At 51.6% G+C, this 21,445-nt stretch overlaps 1 protein-coding gene across 1 annotated transcript in view; it reads left to right on the top strand.

Moving 5' to 3' along the window:
* The window catches only part of NINL (ninein-like), a 75,299-nt gene that overhangs the window by 32,512 nt on the left and 21,342 nt on the right, over window positions 1-21,445 (top strand). Inside the window, exons 9-16 of the mRNA XM_012655021.1 lie at window positions 162-302; window positions 4,067-4,241; window positions 4,894-5,004; window positions 5,600-5,680; window positions 13,491-13,614; window positions 16,103-16,209; window positions 17,110-17,423; window positions 19,447-20,586. Coding sequence (XP_012510475.1) covers window positions 162-302; window positions 4,067-4,241; window positions 4,894-5,004; window positions 5,600-5,680; window positions 13,491-13,614; window positions 16,103-16,209; window positions 17,110-17,423; window positions 19,447-20,586 — 2,193 coding nt within the window. The remainder of the gene's footprint in view (window positions 1-161; window positions 303-4,066; window positions 4,242-4,893; window positions 5,005-5,599; window positions 5,681-13,490; window positions 13,615-16,102; window positions 16,210-17,109; window positions 17,424-19,446; window positions 20,587-21,445) is intronic.

Here is a 21,445-nt window from a genome sequence, read left to right as displayed (position 1 = left end):
TGGCGGTGAGGTTGGCACAGTGCTGGTCCATCTGCGATACGTTGACACAGCTGTTCTTATCATTCACGCAGACATGGGGCTTGCTGGGCCTGAAGCAGGCCCTGGCGTGGCAGGCACCAACGGTGGCATCCCCACCTGACCCTGTCCCCTTCCTGTGGCAGAGGGCAGGTGGAGCAGCTGGCGAGAGAGCGGGACAAGGCGAGGCAGGACCTGGAGAGGGTTGAAAAGAGGAACCTGGAATTTGTGAAAGAGATGGATGACTGCCACTCTGCCCTGGAGCAGCTCACAGAGAAGAAAATCAAGTAGGTTCAGGGCCCGGGCGGCGGCTCCTGACCTCGCCTCCCCCAGCCCCGGTGAGGACAGGCAGTGGACTCAGCGCTGCCAAGGCTGTGGCCATGGGCATTGTTGAACAGAGACCTTCCTACTTCACCTGAGCCCATAGGAATCTAGAAGACACAACCTTCTTCCAAGAGGAGGGAGCATTTAGAAAGCAGAGTGCTGTTCTTTATGATGTTGGTGCATGTCCGCGGGCTGCAAGGGAAGTCCCTGTCTCCTGCCCTCACTTTCCCGGGTCTGTCTCACCTGGGCTACATCCTTCTGTCACCTGTCTGTGTGCCCGTGATGGGTGGGCATTTTGAGGGAGGGCCAGCAATGGCTTCCTGTGGGCCCAGCAGGTAGAAAGAGCTAAGTGAGTGAAGCCTGACTCCATGCAGCACAGCTCTAGTGTGTTGAGCAGACCCCTGTCATGGGGACAGTGGCTGGACAGGCCAGAGAAAAGGATTTCTGATAGATTTTTTTTTAAGGACACAATACCACTGCTGGTTTATTACAGAACATCTGGGGAAATCCTGCCCAGGAGGATTTCCCAGGCTGCGGCAAGGAAGGGGCTTCTCCGTTCCCACGGGGAGCCGTCTGTGCTGAGAGCTCAGCCGCTTGCTCGTCTTCTTGAGGCTTTGCTCACCCAGAGGTGTTCTCCTCGAGGGGCAGCAAGGGACATGCTACAGAAAACTGCGCTCGCAGCTCTTGTGCGGGGGCAGCAAGGTGCTACTGGCCTTCTCTTCTTGTTCTCCCTGCAGTGGGTACGTGGGTGGGTTGGTGGGTGGATTGAGGGGGGAGCCTGCCTAATGCTGCAGTCAGCCCTGTTGTCCATATGCCCTTCAGTTCCTCACGGGTCCGCCCTCTGCAGTGCACTGCACTGCACAGACCTGGCACCCATGCCTGTGGCCCATGATGGCGGTGGCTCAGCTGCGCCCTACACACCAGGGGAGAAAGGGAAAGAGGGGCTTAAGGTGGTGCGGGGGATGGGGGGCAGGGTTTTGCTCACTCTTCCACTCAACGTATGGTTGTAGCATTTGAAGGTAACGCTTTTCTCACAGTGGCTCTGATGGCATGGCACACGTGAAGCCCCTGACACAGTCCTGCATGGGCAGTTTTAGGGATTTCATGGGAATTCTTCCCCTCTCCTGTTTGCCTGAAATGCAGATTCTGAGCACAGTCTCGAGAAATGTGAAGCTCTGCTGGTGCGGGGCTGTCAGCACCGTGGAGGTTCACAGGGAAGGGAGTGCATGGGTGGAGCCAGGAAGCTTGCCCGGGATGGTGGGGTCTGCAGGCTAGCCCTGAAGACAAGAGCCCGGCAGCCAACCACCTGCTGTGTGGCATGGTGTGCCTGTTCCTCTTTCACCAAAGATGCCTTGGGAGAAGCTTTGCCATTCAGCGAAAGATCAAAAGATTGAGGAGCCAACAACGGGTCTTGGACCCCTGGGAAGGCACCTGCAGCCTGCAAGACACCGTGGTCTGTACAGCTCCTATATGGACCAAGTGTCGCCTCACCTGACGGCCACTGGGACCCAAACAGGCCATTTATTCCCATTTTTCAGCCAAAGAAACAGGCTTGGAGCACCTCAGCAACTTGCCCACAATCACACAACAGTGAGCATGGGTGTGTGAAATCTAAGCCAGTTCTGCTCTCTCCTGGTCTTATGCTATCTCTAAGGCAGCTTAAGGCAACTGGCCTGCTTTATTTCGAAAGTGTAAGAACATGAAGCCTTGGGTGAGGAGGATTGCTTGAAGTCAGGAATTTGAGACCAGCCTGGACAAGAAGGAGACCCCATCTCTACTAAAAATAGAAAAAATTAGCCAGGCATGGTGTGCACCTGTAGTCCCAGCTACTGGGGAGGCTAAGGCAGGAGGATCACTTGAGGCCAGGGGCTGGAGGCTGCAGTGAGCTATGATAATGCCACTGCACTTGAGCCAGGGCAACAGAGTGAGACTCTCTCTCTCTCAAAAAAAAGGAGCTGAATATCGAGGAGACCACCAGCACAGTTGCTAGAACTTCGCTTACTCTTCTAGACACCCCTTCCTTTCTCCTAACAGCTGTTTCACAACGCGTTGTTCTCAGCCTCTCACTTTTGTTTTGAGTGTTGGCATCCGGCAGAACAGGCTCAGGATCGATTCTAGCTGCTCCTTGTTGGCACCACTGGGGCCTCGATGCAGCCTCTCAGGACCTCACGGGGCAACAGAGGGCATCTCCAGACTCCTCAGCAGGGCCTGACTTCCACACGACCTTCCTCTCACCCCAGCACCGGCCACTGCCCAACCCTAGTTAGTGATGCTTGTGGAGGAAGACTCTCCTTTTTAGATGATTGTGTTCAAAAGCTAAAAGTCGCTTGATTTGAGATGATCAATTTCAATCACCAAGAATTGATTTGCTCTGATCAGGAAGGGTAGGGCTTGGTTCTGTCTCAGCCATCTGGGAATAATTTCGTGGTGTGTCTTTCCTGGGGTCAGAGGGCCATAAAGTCTGAGGTGGCATCTCTGTCCTCGAATCTGGTTGAGGGACACACAACACACGAAGAGAGGAGCTGAGCTGCAGCCTTGGAACCTGTGCGGGCTGTGCGGAGGTTTGGGTTCTGTCCTGTGTGCAGTGGGGAACTACCAGTAGATTTCTGTGAGTAACTTCTACAGTTGCGTTAGGTTCTCCTTATTACAGAAGTAACAAGCAATACATGTTTATTATAGAAAATTTACAAAATACAAGTAAAAGGAAAAATAAAACCAGAAATCTCACTTCCCAGAGGGTATTACCTTAACATTTTTTATGTCCTTCACTTTTTTCTGTGTACATAATGGTTTACGAAATGACAGCATATCATGTGTACTTTTCTGATGGCCACAGAGCATCCCACTGCGTGGGTCTCCTTGTGGGTCTGCCGTATTTTACTTGACCATTTCCCTTTCGTTGTCTATTTCGACAGTTTTTAAAACGTGGGCTGATAAGATCAAATATGTGTTTTTAAAGCTACTCCAAAGGTCTGTAGAGTGTTAAATTAGTCAGATCTATTGTATTGCACTTCCTACATCTTCCCCTTTGGATACTGTTTATTTATAAAGTTCTCAGCCGAGATGAAAAGTCCAGGCTCTGTGGGCCGAAGGGTGAGCCCAGGTCTTGTGCCCAGTTACTGACGTTGCCAGGTTTCTGCTGAAGTTGGAGCCTTGCTTTTCTCCAGTCTAGGTAGACTTGTTGGAGAAGTCCTGAGAAGTGGCTGTTTTAGTGACAAGACTAAGTAAGAGCTGATACTGTTTTCCTGATGATGGAAATGATTATTGCAAAAGATGAATGGGACATCTGAGAAAAAATTGCCTCCCACCTCTTCCTTAGATCGCTTTGGGAATTCAGTGTCCATGGGTTTTATGCTGCTTCTTTCCTGGGAAGGGAGTCCACTTTTACACATGTTTGGTATCAAAGGGCTGCTGCCCACAGTGCACAGTGGGTGGAGAGGCAGAGGGTGGCCGTGGGACCCTCCCCAGACAGCTCTGCTTGTTCATTCACCTGAGAGCTCCAGAGGTGCAGCTGCTGACATTCACTAGGTGACCCACTAGTTCCCCTTTTCTGGGGTCACCTCCACCAGCCCATGAAGGACACGCACCCACCCCCAGGCCTGCTTTTCAGCAAGGGCAGTTCAACAGAGGCAAGAGGCAAGGAGGCCTGGCATGTGCTAAGGGCCCTGGGGGTGGGCCTGGGCAGCTTGGGGGAACCCTGAAGTGATGTGTATATGACATGTTACAGGCACCTGGAGCAGGGGTACAGAGGAAGGCTGAACCTCCTCCGGTCCGAAGTGGAGACGGAGCGGGAGCTGTTCTGGGAGCAGGCCCGTAGGCAGAGGGCTGCGCTCGAGCGGGACGTGGGGCGCCTGCAGGCCGAGGAGGCCAGCCTCCGAGAGAAGCTGACCCTGGCCCTGAAGGTAGGGGGAAGCCTGAGTGTCCATCCAGTCACACCCGTATCTTCCTGGTCAAGGCCCCACACCTGTTGGTGGCTTTAAGCTTACCTGTCAGGGTCGGGAAACTCCTGGGACTTAAACTAAGGAACGTTTTCACTGTAGGGAGGGGTCCGCTTCTCAGCAGAGCAGAAGGGTCTTGGCTGTGCTCGTAATGGTGTTGCCCCTTCCCCCTTCCCCTCACTCCTGCTCTCTGCTCTGGGTCAGATGGACCTGAGGTGAGGGGGAGCCAGTGATCGCAGCTGGCACTGCTGCACCCCCTGAGACCAGGTGTACCCCTGGGTCAGCAAAAATACCAGAACTAAAGCCCAGCCTGCCAAAGGCCTCGGTTTGTGGCCTGAAGCAGAGAGGTTTTGTGGGCTTTGGTGAGTGTCCCATCACCTGCACCCACCCCTTTGCCTCCAGTGAGGTGCTCACCCTCTGCCGCCATAGCTCACAGCACAGCACGGAGGCAGCCAGCACCCAGGTGCTTCGTCTTTCGAGGGGTTTCTTCACCAGTGCTGATCACCAGTGCTGTTGGTGAAGAAGCCTCTCACTTATAGAGAAGTTACAGCAGTCCTGCCCACATCCTCTTCCGGCGCGTCCTGAGCCTGATGAACTATGGGCTGTCTCCCTATAGGAAAACAGTCGCTTACAGAAGGAGATCGTGGAAGTGGTGGAGAAGCTCTTGGATTCAGAGAAGCTGGTCCTGAAACTGCAGAACGACCTGGAGTTGGTGTTGAAGGACAAGGCAAGTCCTTTTGCAGATTGTGAGTCTTCAGAGAGGAGAGCCTGTGGGCACTGGGTAAAAAGTAGGTGGCACCTTAAGAAAGACGACCTAGGTGACTGAATGTAGTATTTTTCTACTAAAATTTAGAATGGAGAGAAAATTAGTATGGGGACTTCCATCTGCTCTGCTCCTCTTCATGGCAGCACAGGGGCTGCTGTTGCCCGGCCAGGGCTAGCGCCATCTGCACAGGCCTCAGTGATGGGTACACAGGGAGGGTAGAGCTCTGTGCCACCTCGAGGCCCCTACCTGGCCCTCAGATCGCCTTGGGAGGAGGAGGGGGTGGAGGGGGCTGCCCAGGGCACGGTCCTGGCTCCAGGTGTGAGCATGACCATCTTCAATAAATGAATAAATCCAGAAAATCCTTCTGCCCTGAGACCTTTTAGATAGGGAAAGGAAGGGGGAGGAGGAGGAGGAGGAGGAGGGACAGAGCGGTTGTACCTGGAGATGTAGAGCCTGGTGCAGGAGAAGCCAGTCAGATTCTCAGAGCCCAGGGGCGGGAGGAGCAGTTCTGCTGGCCTGAGGCCGGCCCATCACCTCCTGTGTGTCTGACTTTCAGCTGGAGCCGCAGAGCACAGAGCTCCTGGCCCAGGAGGAGCGGTTCACGGCGGTCCTGAAGGAATATGAGGTTAAGTGCCGGGTACGTGCCCTGCCCAGCCCTCCTTGTAGTCCTATGTCCAGACTCTGAGTATCCACGTGCAGTGTGGTCCATAGGGGATGCCAGAGTGTCTCCTCCAGGTGGAGCTCTGACTGTGGCTGTGTTTGGCCACGGCCTGGCCAAGCGCCCTAGGCTGAGGGTTCCCTGGCTTTGCTTGGCTCCTGTTCTGAATGCCGCCTCCATGTTTCTAGGTACCATGTAGGGCTTTGTCTTGTTTTCTCAGGCTAACGTTTAGATTTCCTGGGCCAAATCTGACAATGCATATCCATCCCATTCAGTTGGAGACATCTGGGTGGAGAGCGGGCAGAAGTGGCGAGCAAACTTGAGACCTCACGACCCCTGTACACTCTCAAAATTATCAAGGATTCCAAAGAGCTTTTGTTGATGTATGTTATGTGGCTTATATTTAGTATTTACCATGTAAAAATTAAAGCGGAAATTGAAAAATGGATGAATTCATTTAAGAATAATAACGTAGTAACAGGCTAACATAAATAGCATGTTTTTGTGAAAATGGCTATTTTCCAAAAGAAAGAAAAATTAGTTCAGAAGTATACCATTGTATTGCTAATCTCTTTAATGGCTGGCCTTATGGCAGACAGCTGCATTCTTCTGTCTACTTCTGTGTCAGTGTCTTGTGATATCACAGGACACGGGGCCCCTAGAAGCGCCACTGTGCCAAAAGAGACTGGGCATGAGGAAGGCAACTCAAACCTCCTTGTGTCCTGAATCCCTCCCTGGGGGCCACAGCCAGGCTAGTGGGAGGCCTGGACACCCACCCTGGTGGCCTTGCAGGTCTACAGACCCTCCTGTTCCTCTGAATCGGCTTCTAGGACACAGATGCTGAGTGATGGATCATTCAGGCTCGTGTAGAGCCTGGGGTTGGACCACTGCCTCCTTGGCACATTTTAAATGCAGGCTGCTGCATTCCAGGCCATTCTGGCATCTCCTTTCCTTCCCTTCCCTGAGCCCCTGAGCACACTGAGACTAGAATGTTCTAAAGGTCAGGCGTTTCCTAGACTGCAAATAAAGCCCAGTTTTAGTGCCTTGAAGGCCGCCGTATAGGCAGGCTGATGGCTGGGCATCCATCTCCCTTTCCTTGTCTCACCTGCCCTGCTCTGGCCCACAGGATCAATCCTCTTGAAGAAAGTATAGAAAAAAAGAAGCCAAGAGTTGAATTGGGTTGATTATTGACAATACAGAACCATTCTTTGATTTTTAAAGTAATCACCACATGGTTCCTTAGTAGTCACCTCCTGGTTAGGATTTAATTTACTAAAAGTTAATTTATGCAAAACTTGTACAGAAACTTCTGTTTTATAAAGAGAGGTGTATGCGTGGCTAAAATCAGGCACCATCAAAAACCTCAGCCTCTGACCCACCTGCCCCTCTCACATCCTTGGCATAAAGAAAAGTTATGTCCAAATAAGACTCAACAATGGAAACTGGAAACAACCAAGTGTCGGGGATGGCAAGGCATATTATGACTCTTGTTCTAAAAGAATCCCATGTAGCCTTGAAGATAACATGGAAGTGGATGATTCTAGACATGGGATTCTGTCTAGGCAACATTGCCAAGTGAACGATGGTAAGTAATGGGCATCCTCAGATTACAGGCAGTTAAAACCCTATATAATCCCCACCAGCAAAAATGAGAAAAATCTAAGGATATGAGTAGGTTATTGTTCACTCATTTATTTATCCTCTGTATTTGCTTTAATAGTAGATAATTATATTACAAATTTTCAAGTTGGGCAGCCATAATTTATAGCTATCCGCAGATGTTATTGTCTGAAACTGACTTAATTTTACCAGGTCAGTAATCTTTAGTTACATTGTGTGGTGATAGAGCAGCACCTCTGGTTTTAGTTATATCTGATTCTTTCCATGTGCCAGTTGCCTTTGCTCCAAGTCACCTCATGCTGAAAATCTGTCATTATTTCTAAAGATACCGTTATGGTCAGGTTTTTTTTTTTTTTTTTTTTTTTGAGGCAGAGTCTCGCTCTATTGCCCAGGATAGAGTGCAGTGGTGTCTTCATAGGTCACTGCAACCTCAAACTCCTGGGCTCAAGCGATCTTCTTGCCTCAGCCTCCTGAGTAGCTGGGACTACAGCTGTGAGCCATGATGCCCGGCTAATTTTTCTATTTTATTTTTTTTTGGTAGAGACTAATTTTTCTATTTTTAGTAGAGACAAGGTCTTACTCTTGCTCAGGCTGGTCGCAAGATCCTGACCTCAAGCTATCCTCCCATCTCGGTCTCCCAGAGTGCTAGGATTACTGGTGTGAGCCACTGTGCTTGGCCTGTGGTCATTGTTAAAGCACCAATAGTTATAAAATAATTTTATGTAATTTGAAAGTGGACCAGATATTTGGGGGAGAACATCTGTCCTCAAAGCTGGTGATTAATTCCTGAGCTGCCTTACAGCCAGAGAAGGAGATAAAACATTGTTTGATTTTAAGGATCTGTCATCGATTCACTTCTTGATGACTTCCCTCCAATTTAACGTAAATTGACTTTGTTCGTGCTGCACGCTGCTCTGGCCACCCTAGAGGATCAAGGTGAGCCCTGGCTTCTGCTCTGAGTGGGCCATACATCCTGTCTGTGGTTTGCCCTCTGAGTCCAGCCCAAATCCTGGATGCCCCGTTGTCTTTTCCTGCACTGTGTGATTCTCCTTTTGAGAGTCTTGTGTGTGGTGAGCTGTGTCACCTCCTGACTTGCCTGGTGTGTGGAGTGGGGAGGGGCCCGTTATGCAGGTGGAGGGTCCTGACAGCGTTCCGTGGGGACTGCAGTTCCGTGCTGAGCTTCTCCTTCCTCTGAAGCATGGTGAGCAGACACAATCCAGAGATATCCCTCCATGAAAATGTTCCTTTAGGGCACTGGAGTTTCAAAATAAATATAAATCCCTTCTTTCTTTAATATGACTCTGTTACTTAAAGATCTGTTACTCTTTTCACTTTTGGTTCTTGAAATTTTATATTTGAAACATCAGCAGAGATATTTTATATTTTAGTGCTAACCTATTTAGAGATTTCCTTTCTCCATGTTTTGGATATTTTTATCTGTTTTTAACTAACATTTAGGGTATTCAGAAAACTTTTTATTTGAACATAATTTTAAAATTACATGAAGTTACAAACATAAAAACAGTGCAAGAAACACCTGTACACTCTTCACCCCAGTTGCCATTTGCATACTTGCACACTCTGTGTGTGCTTGTATGGAAGTGATTGTATGTACATAATTATTTCTGAACCATCTCAGGGTAACGTACATACATCACGACCCGTTACCCTCTATGCCTGAGTGTGCATTTCCTAAGAATGGGCTTAGTCCAGTTTACCTGGCAGTGCTGTGCATGTTCCTCCTCCTGTAGGCGATTAGTAAATGTTCAGAAATTTTGCTAGCTGCTTGTTAAACCTTTGATAGTTTTTTAAATTGACTCAGTGGGAATAATTTATACCACAGAAATTTGCAAAAGCCACAAACTAGGGCTTTTTGTTTTTCCTGGAGAGCAAGTTTCCCAACACCTTACTGAGTAAGAATATTCTCTAACATAACTGTGGCTCACTTAACTGGCTTTGTGAGTTTACATCAGTACAGCACTTTAACTTGCTGTCCCTGTTTCATTTTCCTTAGCGAATCCACTGATGTTCTTCGGAGCATTTTCCTCTCCAGGACAGGCTGTGGTCTAGGACTAGCTATTGCCTTTAGTTGTCTTGTTTCTTTAATGTCCTTTACTCCAAAACATTTTCTCAGCCTTTCTTTGTCTTTTAGGACACTGATATTTTTGAAGAACACTGTTTTCCCTCCCTGCTTTTCATAGAAACATTCTCATTGTTTGTCTTTCTGATGTTTCCTTTGATTAGATTGAGGCTGTGCATTCTCAGCTGGCACCCCACAGAGGCAATGCTGTGACCATCGGTCCCTCCTTGGTGGTGTTGATTCTGAGCACCTGGTCAAGGTGTTGCCTGATTTCCCCACTGTAAAATTACTGGGGTTTTTTTTCCTCCCTTCCAATTAATAAGCAGTTAGTGGGGAGACACTTTAAGACCATGTGAATATCCTGCTCTTCATCAAGATCTTCCCTGAATTTAGCATCCATTGATTCTTACCTAACTCAGTGTTTACTATGATTTTTTACAAAATGATGGTTTTCCTACTTCAGCACCCCTTCCCATCTGTCCTTATCATTGGCATTCTTCTGTTAGCTGGAGAAGTCCTGTCTACCTACCCACCTACCATTCATTGGTATGGACTCTGAATTCCCGTTTTCCCCAGTGGGTTATAATTCATTACTGTACTTAATTACTTTGGTGTTGAGTTGTGCAAGATTTGGCCCATGGGAGTCTTCAGCTGTCTGTTGTGTCCCTGTGACATAGCACTGTTGTTTTTTGCTGTTGCTTGGTTCTTTTGAATAGTCCATACTTCCTGGCACAGCAGATGCTCCGGACTCATGTTGTGCTTTGCCTGTACTTGCTCTGGGATCTGCCCTTTCCCCAAGGAGTCTTGGTTCCTTTCACAGCGTAATGGTTGTGGAGACCTAGATCTGTGTGCCTGGTGTGCCCCTTGCTCCTGGGAGGGTCACTGCTTTTTGGCTGAGTGTACCTTGTCTTCTGTCCCCAGATGCCAGAGAGCTAGTCCTCGGCCTTCCCCGCTGTGTACTGCCTGATCTTTCCAGACTGACTGCTTGGGGTTTCCTTGTCCTTTGTTATAAGGATATTTGTTAGCCACAAACCGTGCTTTTCGTTGTTGGAGAATCCCCTTCTGATATAACTATCATTTTTGCTTTTTCTCTTTCATCCAACTGTCAGTCTCAGTTTTCTTGGCAAGGCTGCCCTTGCTGAAGGGGACTCTGAAATGTTAACCAGATTCTCCTTAGAGATTCTCTGTGGTTCTGTGTTTTTACTGTTTCTTCGTGTGGACACCACAATGTAGCAGCACTGATGCCCTTGGTCAAAACCCCAAGTGTGATTCTCCCTTCTGCTTTTCCACATCAATGCCTAACAGATACCCACATTTCCAATTTTCTGGGCAGTTCTTCATCCCCCTAAGTGTGTGTTTGGTCAGCCTGGCTTACCCCCCAGCCAGCCCGCAGGATACCACCTTCAGCTCGATGCCTCCCAGAGATGCCTTCCCCTGCTGCTGTGGGAATCCCCATCCCACCCTGCTTCTTCCCTTGTGTTCTTGCTTCTCCCCACTAACAAGAAGGCAAGGAAAGCCACAATGGGGCCAGAGCCCTCAACTCTTCAGGGCTACAGTATATGGTTGCTGGGCTTGTCACAGGTCTCTTTTCCTGGCTGGCATGGTAGTGCCCCTTAACCACCTTCCACATGAAAATAGACAGGTGCCGTGACCCACACCCCCTCCAGCTGCCCCTTGGAGGCTGCTGGTTCCCAGGACAGCACACACCAGCCTCTCCAGCCATAACTGACTGTGCTCCCTGACATGCTCCCTTCTCTGAGAACAGAGAAGCCTGTGCCCCTCATGTCAGCTGGGAGAACCCCTGTTCCCGGCACTGCTAAATTTGCAGGATGTGTCCGTGCTCTCAAAATACCCATTTGGAGTGGCAGAAAGAACCACAAAGGGGGCAGGACATTGGATAGAAATGATTCTGTCCGTGTTACTCCTAGATTGGCACTGGCCAATAAAAACACAATGGGAGTCACACATGTAACTTTTAAGTTTTCTAGTAGACATGTTAAAAAATGGAAGAAGATTCATTTATTAGTAGGTTTAGTTTTAAAAAGAAGAAATAGGTGACATTAATTTTAGTAATGTATTTTCTTTAACATATCAAAAATGTGATCATTTCAATCATAATCAATATAAACAAATTATTCAGGTATTTTACATCCCAATTTTGGAGTAAGTCTTTGAAATGTGGCATATTGTGCTTCTGGCACATCTCTGTTGAGACTAAGCACGCTTCAGCAGCTCAGCAGCTCACGTGGCTAGCGGCTCCTGTGTGGACAGCGTGCGGCTGGGTGAACGATGGATGGGGCTGCCACGACACTGTGGGCAGGGCAGGCCAGCAGCCAAGGGGTGCATGCTCCAGGGTCTGCCTGGCAGGCTCTGACTCCCTGGCCCGGCCCTTTTCCCAGGACAGGGCTGCTCCCTCCATGGGGGAACCGTGTATTTACACAGGAGTTTGTAAATGAGGTACAAGTGACTCTCCATGAATCTGTGCTGCTTCCAATATCTTCAGAGCCTGTCGCTTCTCCCACATGGCTCAGAATTGCCAAGGAGAGGCTCCTTCTCCAAGGGGAAACTCGATGATGCATTTGGCAGGCCCAGGGACTGGCTTCCAGGGACAGTTTCAGGAAGATTAGTTTATTCAATGAGAGGTACCTGGAGAGGCTATAAGGAAACTTGAATAGGATTCAGAAAACAGAGAGGGAGATAGGTGGTGCCTCATGGGTGTGCTGTGTGGACTGGGAGTCTCCCTGCCTCTCCACATGGGCCTCCATGTGGTCCTCCCCACGTGGCCTCCTCAGAGCTAGTTGGGGCTTCCTCCCAGCATGGCAGTGGCATCCCCCAGGGCATCCATCTCAGGAGAAGCCAGGCAGAAGCTGTGTCCTTGGAGATCACATGGCCTGACTTCTACTGTCCTCTAGGTCAGAGCAGTCACAAGGCTGCCTGGGTTCGGGTGGGGGTACCCAGGCCCGGGGTCTTGAGTGAACATGGCAACATGCACAGAGTGTAGTCTGTGTTGCCATGCTTTTCGAAAGGCTGCAGGACTCAGGGAACTGTGGGCTAGATGCTCTACCCCTTCTTTTTTTTTTTTTTTTTTTTGAGACAGAGTCTCACTTTGTTGCCCTCGCTAGAGTGAGTGCCGTGGCGTCAGCCTAGCTCACAGCAACCTCAAACTCCTGGGCTCAAGCGGTCCTCCTGCCTCAGCCTCCCGAGTAGCTGGGACTCCAGGCATGCACCACCATGCCCGGCTAATTTTTTCTATATATTTTTAGTTGTCCAATTAATTTCTTTCTATTTTTAGTAGAGACGGGGTCTCGCTCTTGCTCAGGCTGGTTTCGAACTCCTGAGCTCAATCAATCCGCCTGCCTTGGCCTCCCAGCTCTACCCCTTCTTATCTCCTTAAAAAGCAAGTGACTGGGCTTGCTTGTTATGTCAGAGAGGGAGGACTATCATAGCTCATTAGAAGTATAAATAAAATTGTTAGCCACAAATGCAGACTCCTTCCTCTTACACTTCCACCCCTGATGGTGTCTCCTGCCCCACTGTCGCCAGTGCTCCTCTGCTCCCTCAGGTGTCGGCTCAGCAACCATTGTCCCTCTGACACGTCCATCTCTGCTTTGTGCACTTGATCTGGAGCAAATGGTGTCCTCTTTGGTGGTTCATCACTGCAGAACCCTTTGCAAATTCAGCACCTACTGAGGAAAGAATCCCAGCACATCCCAGGATCTTGTTGCCTGACACGTGCGCCACAGCACCTCTGTGGTTTAAACAAAGCACTTGTAATTTCAGATGTTGATGATTCTCTGTGTTTTCTATACTTCTCTTCAGTATCCTCTCGACTCTTTTCTTTGAGCCTCTCCCGTATATATCCAGTGACAGAAATGATGTGGGGCATGAGAAAGTCAGGAGAGGACTCTTGTTTTTGCTCAGCCCCCCATGTAATCAGGGACTCGAAACCCTGATTAAATATCTTGTGCTGCAAGTCCAGAACTGATGCCCTCTCACCTTGCAGCATGCCTGGCCTGCCGCGGACACTCCAGGTTCCCTGGGCCTAGTGGCTGCAGCAGCTGGAGGAGGTATCTGGCTCTGTCCCCACAGGACCTGCAGGACCGCAATGACGAGCTGCAGGCTGAGCTGGAAGGCCTGCGGGCACGGCTGGCCCCCAGTCGACAGAACTCCTCCAGGGGCCTGGGACAGCGGCTGTCTGGACAGGGTCCGGCAGGTAGGAGCCTGGCCTGGGTGGGGGCTGGCTGCAAGGCCTGGGGTTCACCCCTCACACAAGAGATGGGAGAGGGGAGGGAAGGGCTTTACCATTTGGGTAGAAAGATTAAAGGGAGATGGTGACCTTGTTTGTCTTGACCTTTGGAGTGGAGGTCTGCCCTGTAGGGATGTTGCTGAGGAAGGTCCATTGAGATGGCACCGGGTGGCCTTGCAGCAGGATACTCACCCGGAGGGGAAGGAAGGGCAAGGCCAAGGTGTGCATGGGTGGTCTCCAGCCCCAAGGTGCAGCCATGGCCTGGCCCATGCTGTTCTTACATCTGAGAGCTGGTTTTGGTGATAGCTCTTTGTATAGGAGAGGAGCTAACTTACTCGAATGTGTTCAGGCCCGGTACTCACAGGCCTGTGTGGACCGAGGCTGGCAGGGTTTGCCCTTTGCTGCTCCTGGGAGATGTGGGAGCCGTTGCCCTTGGGGTCCGGGCAAGGTGGGTAGGGGGCCGGGCACCGAGGGAAGGGCCCCTGCCTGGCCATATGCTCTCACATTCTCAGCTGATGGGGTGAGGACACACTGAACAAGAAGAGCTCTTAAAGTTCTTGGCTCCTTCTGCAGACCATGATAGGGATCCAGATGCTATGGCTGCCCTTGAGGTTTGCTGCAGTTCTTTTGGAGGACTGGGTGGGCTTGGCTGGTTGCTGCCCTTCCTGGCAGGTGCACGGCCTCTGCTTACCTGAGCAGCAGCACACGATGCACCTGGCTCGGAGCTCAGTGCTGCTGCAGCGGGGGCCCGTAGGGCTCACAGCCCCACCTGCTCCCCAGGATCCCACGTCATGGCAACCTCAGCCCCTTAGAACATTTTGCTCCCATCCATAACCCTGAGAGCTGTTTACTTAATAAAATAGAAAAAAGATGTACCCAAATCCATCAATCTGGGAACCTCCTGGGGGAACCTAGTGGGGATTTCTGTGCATGTGGGTCTGACTTCCTAGGAGCCCTAAAGTAGCCCCTCACCAGCAGGCTCCTTCGGAGTCAGAGGCACCCTAGACCCACAGCCCCGACCAGGCTCATGGGAAGCTTCAGGAAGGAACAAGACATCCCGGCCACACCCCAGGCCAGAGAGGCCAGAAGCTATTGGGGTAGGGTACAGCGACACTTGGGGCCGTTTTCAAATCCCCGCAGGTGTGACATGTGGCTAGGAGCACAGCTGGACTACAGGGGAGGGGGTAACTGTACCTCCCTTTGTCCCTCAAGGAGCCCGAGCTGTGTGTGGATCTGTCAGGAACTGGCCAAGCTGAGGTTCTGTGTCCGAGGTTGCTCTTGTCAAGTCGAACTTGGGCTGTGGGAGGCAGCCCTGAGCTTCGTGGCATTGCTGATAAAACCAGTGCCACCCGTGTGGGGCCTTTTCTCTTCCTGCCTTTGGCATCCTCAGTGTGACCAAAGAGGTTTGATTGACTCCTTAAGAGAAGGAGGGGTCTGTCTGCTGCCAGCCGGGGGGTGGGGCGCGGGTAGGATGCAGCATCATAGTGGAGGGGAGATGTGGCCTGAGCTGTGACAAGCATCCAGCTAGAGCTGCTGCTGGGCCCAGGTGGTGGCAGCTGCAGGTGGACAAGGCCATGAGATGCTTTCTGTCCTGAGGTGCTTGTCTTGAGTTTTTTTGGCCCCCACATCCCTGAGTCTGTCACTTTTTTTTCATGGAAAATAATTTGGGAAATGGAAGGAGAGGGTGAGAGTTGGAAAATGTGTCTTTTCCCCACTTTTCTGGCCCCTGGACCAACCCAGATGAAACCCTAGCGGTGGGTCCCTCCAACACACACGTCAGGAGCCTCCTGCTCCCACCCAGATGGCGTGTGTGGGTCCGAGGCCTCATCACAGGACCCACCTGTATGTCGCCTGCCTTCCCATCTCCCTTCCTGTCAGCGGCAGAGTCTTTATTTCACTGAGGGTTGTTTTTGTGTTTTAGTATTTTGAGTTGCTGTTTTATGCCCCAGGGTTTAGTGTACTGACCTTATCAATTGGAGCCCAGCATTATTTGCGTGATGTAATAGTAAACAATGTAGGGCCACCAAGAAAAGGGGGAAGCTAAACGCACAGGATGGATGGATAAGCTCCGTGCGTGCACCTATGATAGCCTGCACGTTGCTGTGAGTGTGGCAGGTCCCTCTGTCTTCTGTATTCCCATTCCTCTGTGTACCTGGCATCGTCAGAGAACAGGGCTTAGGGTGTGGCAAATGTACCATGGTACCGCTGTCTTTTAGGGAATGAAAGGGCCCTGATGGATCTTGCGGGGAGTCTCCTACCTGTATCTGAGTGTCCTGCGTTCTGACCAAGAACTGAAATGCTGATTTCTAAGGAGCACCAACTTTTAGAATGAATACAACCCTTACGGCCAGCACCCTGTGCCTCTCCCTGATGGGGTACAAGTGTCTTTGGAGTGTTTGGGAGGGGCCCTGTGGCGTCCTCGGCATGACACAAATGGAAATGTCCTCATTTGCAGGCATCTTGCTCACAGGCAGTTCTGCTCCAGTGAGTATAGAAACGGAGATAATGATGGAGCAGCTGAAGGAACATCACCGAGACCTCAGGATCCAGCTGGAGACCAAGGTGCGGGGGCAGCTCTGCATCTGCCCTAGAATTCTCTGCCTCATAGTGAGCCGGCGCCAGGAGGGGCGTTTGTAGGGAAGCATAAGTAAAACTGGTGTTCTGCCCCAAACCCTCTTTGGAAGGAGACAGGACACGGGAGTGACTAACAGTGGGGAGGGAATGGTGTCACACTCCGGAGTGTCATGGGGATGCCCGAGGGCAGCCGTGCTGTGCCAGCCCTCCCTGCTCCTCTGCAGCTGGGAATCACACTGGCTGTGCTCCAAGTCTCAGTGACCTGGCATTTGCCCTTTACAGGGGACTCGGTGCCTTCGTGGCCAGGTCCATCCTGGCTGAGGCTGTTCTCTTGGATGAACTTATTCCTGATGTGTTTTCTAGGTTGTAGAGGCATTTAAGGGACAGTATCCACATCTTGTCTTGTGTCCAGTTCTTCAACCTGCGAAGCAAGGCGGGCCACCTCTGTCCTGTGGTTGTGCCCTTGGGCTCCCTGCATGGATTAATTGGAAGCTCCCCATGTACCCTTGCCCACCCATGGCCAGATAGTGTTCTTTCCTTAGGGGGCCTGCAGGGTGTTCACAAGCACCCCACTGGCCTTGCGAAGGCTCCCCAGTTCTCTCAGGAGTTGTCACACGCTCTGCACCCTGCGCACTGCCTGGCCATGTGCCAAACTCAGCTTGGACCCGAGCCACCTGTTCCATCTGCTAGACCTGCCTCACAGGGGATAACGTAATGCACAGCCACATGGGACCCTCAGGGAACGTTACTGGTCCCTTCCACAGACCCTGACACCTCCTCAGGTCTGGGCCATCGGCTCTTTGGATGTTGTGCCTGACAGCTCCGTGTTTTTGTGTTGGGTTGTCAGCAAGGCCATTTTTAGGGCCTTGTTCATGTTTCTCTTTTTAGGTAAATTACTACGAGAGGGAAATCGAGGTAATGAAAAGGGACTTTGAGAAGGAGAGAAAGGAGATGGAGCAGGCTCACAAGCACGAGGTCGGCGTGCTGGAGGAGCAGAAAGCAGACCTGGAGGTGCTCCACGCCAAGTCTCAGGAGGTCATCCAGGGCCTGCGGGAGCAGCTGCAGGACTTGGCCCACGGCCCGGCGCCTGAGCAGCTGGGCCTGGCGCTGGCGCCGTGCTGCACCCAGGCGCTCTCCAGCCTGGCCCTGCGGCTGGAGGAGGAGCTGCACCTGAGGCATCGGAGCCAGCTGCAGCAGATCAGGTCTGGCCCAGCTTCTGTCAGTGTTTCAGGTCTGGGGGTTCTTGGCCAGGACCAAAATTTGAAATTAGATTTAGATAAACTGCTGAGAATTGCAGTGCATGCAAACTGGGTGATTCTCCTCTGGGCAGGTGGGTGAGTGCTGAAAGAACAGGTCCTGGTATAAAGATTTTACTTTAAAAATATAGATTCACTAGAGCTTGGGCCATGAAGCCATTTGCCGTGTAGAAATTTATCAGTGCCATTTCCCTTCTGCCTTAGATGTGCCTGGTAGCAAAGGGCAACGTATTCTCCATCATTTAACATCACATTCTCATTTTCCACGGTGAGGGGCTGTAGCACACAGGGAGATGGAGAAAAGCTCCAAAGCCCAAAAACAATGAGAAAGATGATCAGTTTGGGTTGGTAAGATTCTTGAAAAGGCTAAAATGTGCAAATGAAGGAAAGATTTTTTTTTTTTTTTCGAAACAGGGTCTTTGTCTGTCAACCAGGCTAGAGTGCAGTGGCATCATCATAGCTCACTGCAACCTCAAACTCCTGGGTTCAAGCAGCCCTCCTGGAGAGGAAAGGTTTTTTTAGAAAACCTGAGTTGGTATTTTGTGCATTCTAGTGTCAGAGGTACGTGAGAAAGGATCATGTGCCTGTTCTCGTCTCTCCAGTCTGACTGAGGAGAGTAAGTTACTGTGGACTCACTGATGATCAGCTGGGACCCACTGTCCTGTGGAGAGCATTGGACCCCTCGGCTCAACGAAGGCCCCCTTCCACCATACGGGCCAGGCCACCCCCAGCCCACGGCTGGACCAAGGCCTCGCCTGGCCGCAGCAGAGCAGACAGCTGGGGCCAAATAGGTCTGCTGCGTACCTGTGCAGCCGCTGCAGAGGGGTGTTGCTTCGGGTTTGGTCGGATTCAGGTGTTGGGGCTGAGTGGATGTGGCCCCTGTCACCATGCTGATAGCAGGAGGTCGTGTCCCCGAACCTGGAGGAGGTGGGCACTTCCCTTTTTGGTAGGGGTCGGGGCGGCCTGAGGACTTGGGACGTGATGAGGAGGAATCAGCACTCCCTCTTCCCTCCCCTCCAGGATGACCCTGTAGGGTGGCCCCAGGCCCATCCAGGGCTTGGGGAACCTGCTGCTGTCCTGGAGGATAGATAAAAAGTCATTTGTCACTCATGTGCTTCCCTGAGCTATCAGTTGGTTTCTCTTAAACCCAAGAATGTGTGATAAGGGACACGATCAGAGCCCCCCACTCCCCACCGGGGACAGAGGGATGGGTAGGGAGTGGCTCCCAGGCGAGCATGCGCCTAGCTGCCCACCCTGAGCCATACAGGCCTTGGAGGACTCTGGCCCCTCGCTCCTGGGGAGCTGCTCTTGCTGCTCAGCCGGGCTCATGGTCGCTCCACATGGAGGTGGAGCCGTGTGGACCCATTTCACTTGCTGTGCCTGCACGGGCCAGGAGCGGGCAGCAGCCCTTCCAGGCTTAGTGCTCTGCCCAGCCTCACCTCGCTTCCACTGGACTGGAGACCCCGGGCCCAGCAGCTTAAGGGATTTTCAGGGGCAGTTCTGACTGTGCTTTTTGTCCATCTCACCAAGTCTTGGCACCAACACTCTCCTGTAGAACTCACTGTCGCGGGAGCCACATCCCGCGTCTCCTCTATACGGTTCGGCAGCCACCAGCTGCACACAGCTACTAGGACTCGAACTGGGGCTAGTGTGACTGAGGGCCTGGACTTCAGTTCTATTTAATTGTACATGTAAATACTCCCGTATGGCGAGTGGCTTCCGCATTGGCTTCCATGTGCAGAACTTCACCCCGTTGGGGGCAGATCCTCTGCTAGACTCTCTAAGGAGGGTTGGGTGTGGCTTGGAGCCCAGGGCACATGGGAGGTGAGGAGGAATAACAAAAGCTAGCTGAGGAGAGGGGACACAGGTGGTTACAACAAAAGCTCGGTGGCCTTTTCTAACTTGAGAGAAGGGTCTGGGGCTGAGAGCTAGCAGCGCCTGCAGTGTGCGATGCTCACTGTTTCCGCAGGAGAGAGGCTGAGGGCGAGCTGAGCCAGAAGCTGTCGTGGATGGAAGCCCAGCATGCCGCCCACTGTGAGGACCTGTCCCTGCAGCATCAGCGCGAGAAGGATGAGCTGCTGCAGAAGCACCTGCTGCAGGCGAGCGAGATGGCGGAGCAGCTCGACAAGGAGAAGCAGCAGCAGGCAAAGAGGGAGGAGGAGATCCTCAGGCGCTGTCGAAAGCAGCAGCTGAAGCTGCAGGAGTTGATGAGTGAAGAGCAGGCGCAGATTTGCAAATCATTCGCCCTTGAGAAGGAGAGATTAGAACTTGCCTACAGGAAGCAGGTGGAAGAGCTTGCCCAGGAAGTGGAGGCACTGCGGGCTCTTTGGAAAGGTGGGCCACCGGTGGCAAGGAGCCAGCAGGAGAGCGCACATGGCCCCATGCCCCCAGGTCCAGGCAGTGGGGAACAGCCTCCAGCCCAGCTGGAACCCGGCGATGGTGGAGAGATGGGGGAGCCGGCAGGAGGCGGGCCTGGCCGTGCGCAAGCTGGGTGCAGGGATGTGCCAGGCCAGCTCTGCTGTGTAGATGGCATGCAGAGCTCAGCCTCAGCCCCTGCCCTGGTGGCCAGTGGGCCCTCGGAGAGCCTCGGCCTCAGAGAGAACTGTTGGGGTTTGCTCAACACTGAGGAGGGGGCTTCTGTTCCCCCAGAGAGATGGTCACATGTGCAGCCACATGGGGTGGACAGAGGGGCCGTCCCAGGGGAACCAGTGCCTTCTGCCAGGGGTCCAGCGGACCTGAGCCAGCCTGAAGCCCCAGAGGGAGATGCCCGGCCAGCTCCATCCCAGAGGTGGGGGCCATGGCTAAGCCCAGCCTCTTCGGGGAGTGGGCAGGCCGAGAGGCCACAGGCTGTTCTAGAGGAGCGAGCTGGGAGCCGGAGTAGGGTGCTGGCCTCTGTGGGGAGCCAGAGACATGCCTCGCAGGAGCAGGCCGAGGACGAGGGTTCCAGGAGAGGGTCCTCACCATCCCAACCCCAGCTTGCCGTCCCGGGGGAGATGGAGGCCGATGCAGCACTGGAGAAAGAAAAGAATGACATGAAAACCAAACTTCTGCAACTGGAAGACGTCGTCCGGGCTCTCGAGAAAGAAACAGAGTCAAGAGAGAAAGACAGGTTTGGTTTCTACCCATTCTTAAAACACAGAACTAACCCACTGACCCTGTTGCTGCTGCATGGGTCCTTTCCCGCTGACAAGCTCATAGCCTCTGGCCGGGTGGCTTTGTAGGGGTCACGAGCCCAGCCCTGGCCAGCCACCAACTCAGTGGCTTAAAACAACACACATGTTTTCTTATGTCTTGGAGGTTAGAAGAGTGAAATGGGTATCACTGGGCTGAATTGGGGTGTTGGCAGGGCTGTATTACCTTGGAGGGGAGTCCCTTTCCTTGCCTTTTCCGGCTTCCTTGGCTCATGGTCCCTTCCGGATTCGAAGCCAGCAGTGGGTGGCCGAGTCTTTCTCATTTCACATCGCTCTGACACTGACTCTGCCTCCACCTCCAGTTTTCAGGACCCTTGTGATTATATTGGGCCCCACTGGATTACCCAGGATAGTCTGTCTAAAATCAGATAATTATCAGCCTTAATTCCCCTCTGCTGGGTAATGGCACATTCACAGGTTCTGAGGATTAGGGTATGGACAATTTGTAGAGGTCATTATTGTGCCTGCTGACTTTTCTCCTCTGGCTCATTTTAAGATCTTAAGATCTTCGATGGTTTTTCTTTGGTATGTGTTTCTTTCTTTTTAACTTTTTATTAAAGTGTTACATACATAAGAAAAATGTACACATATGTAAAATTAGAAGAGTTTTCAACAAATTAAATTCATCTATGTTACCAGCACCCAGAACAAGGCATGGAACTCACCCAAGTCCCCCGGGGGTAACCACTATGCTGACTTCCAATAGCATAGATTAATTTTGCTTGTTTTAGTACCTTGTATAAAGGAATCATACAGTGCATATTTTTTTTTTTTTTT

This window comes from Propithecus coquereli, unplaced genomic scaffold (genome assembly GCF_000956105.1).
Source record: "Propithecus coquereli isolate 6110/MARCELLA unplaced genomic scaffold, Pcoq_1.0 Scaffold459, whole genome shotgun sequence".
In the NCBI taxonomy this organism is placed as follows: domain Eukaryota; kingdom Metazoa; phylum Chordata; class Mammalia; order Primates; family Indriidae; genus Propithecus; species Propithecus coquereli.
Note: the sequence above shows the minus strand (reverse complement) of the source record. Positions and strands in the feature narration are given on the sequence as shown.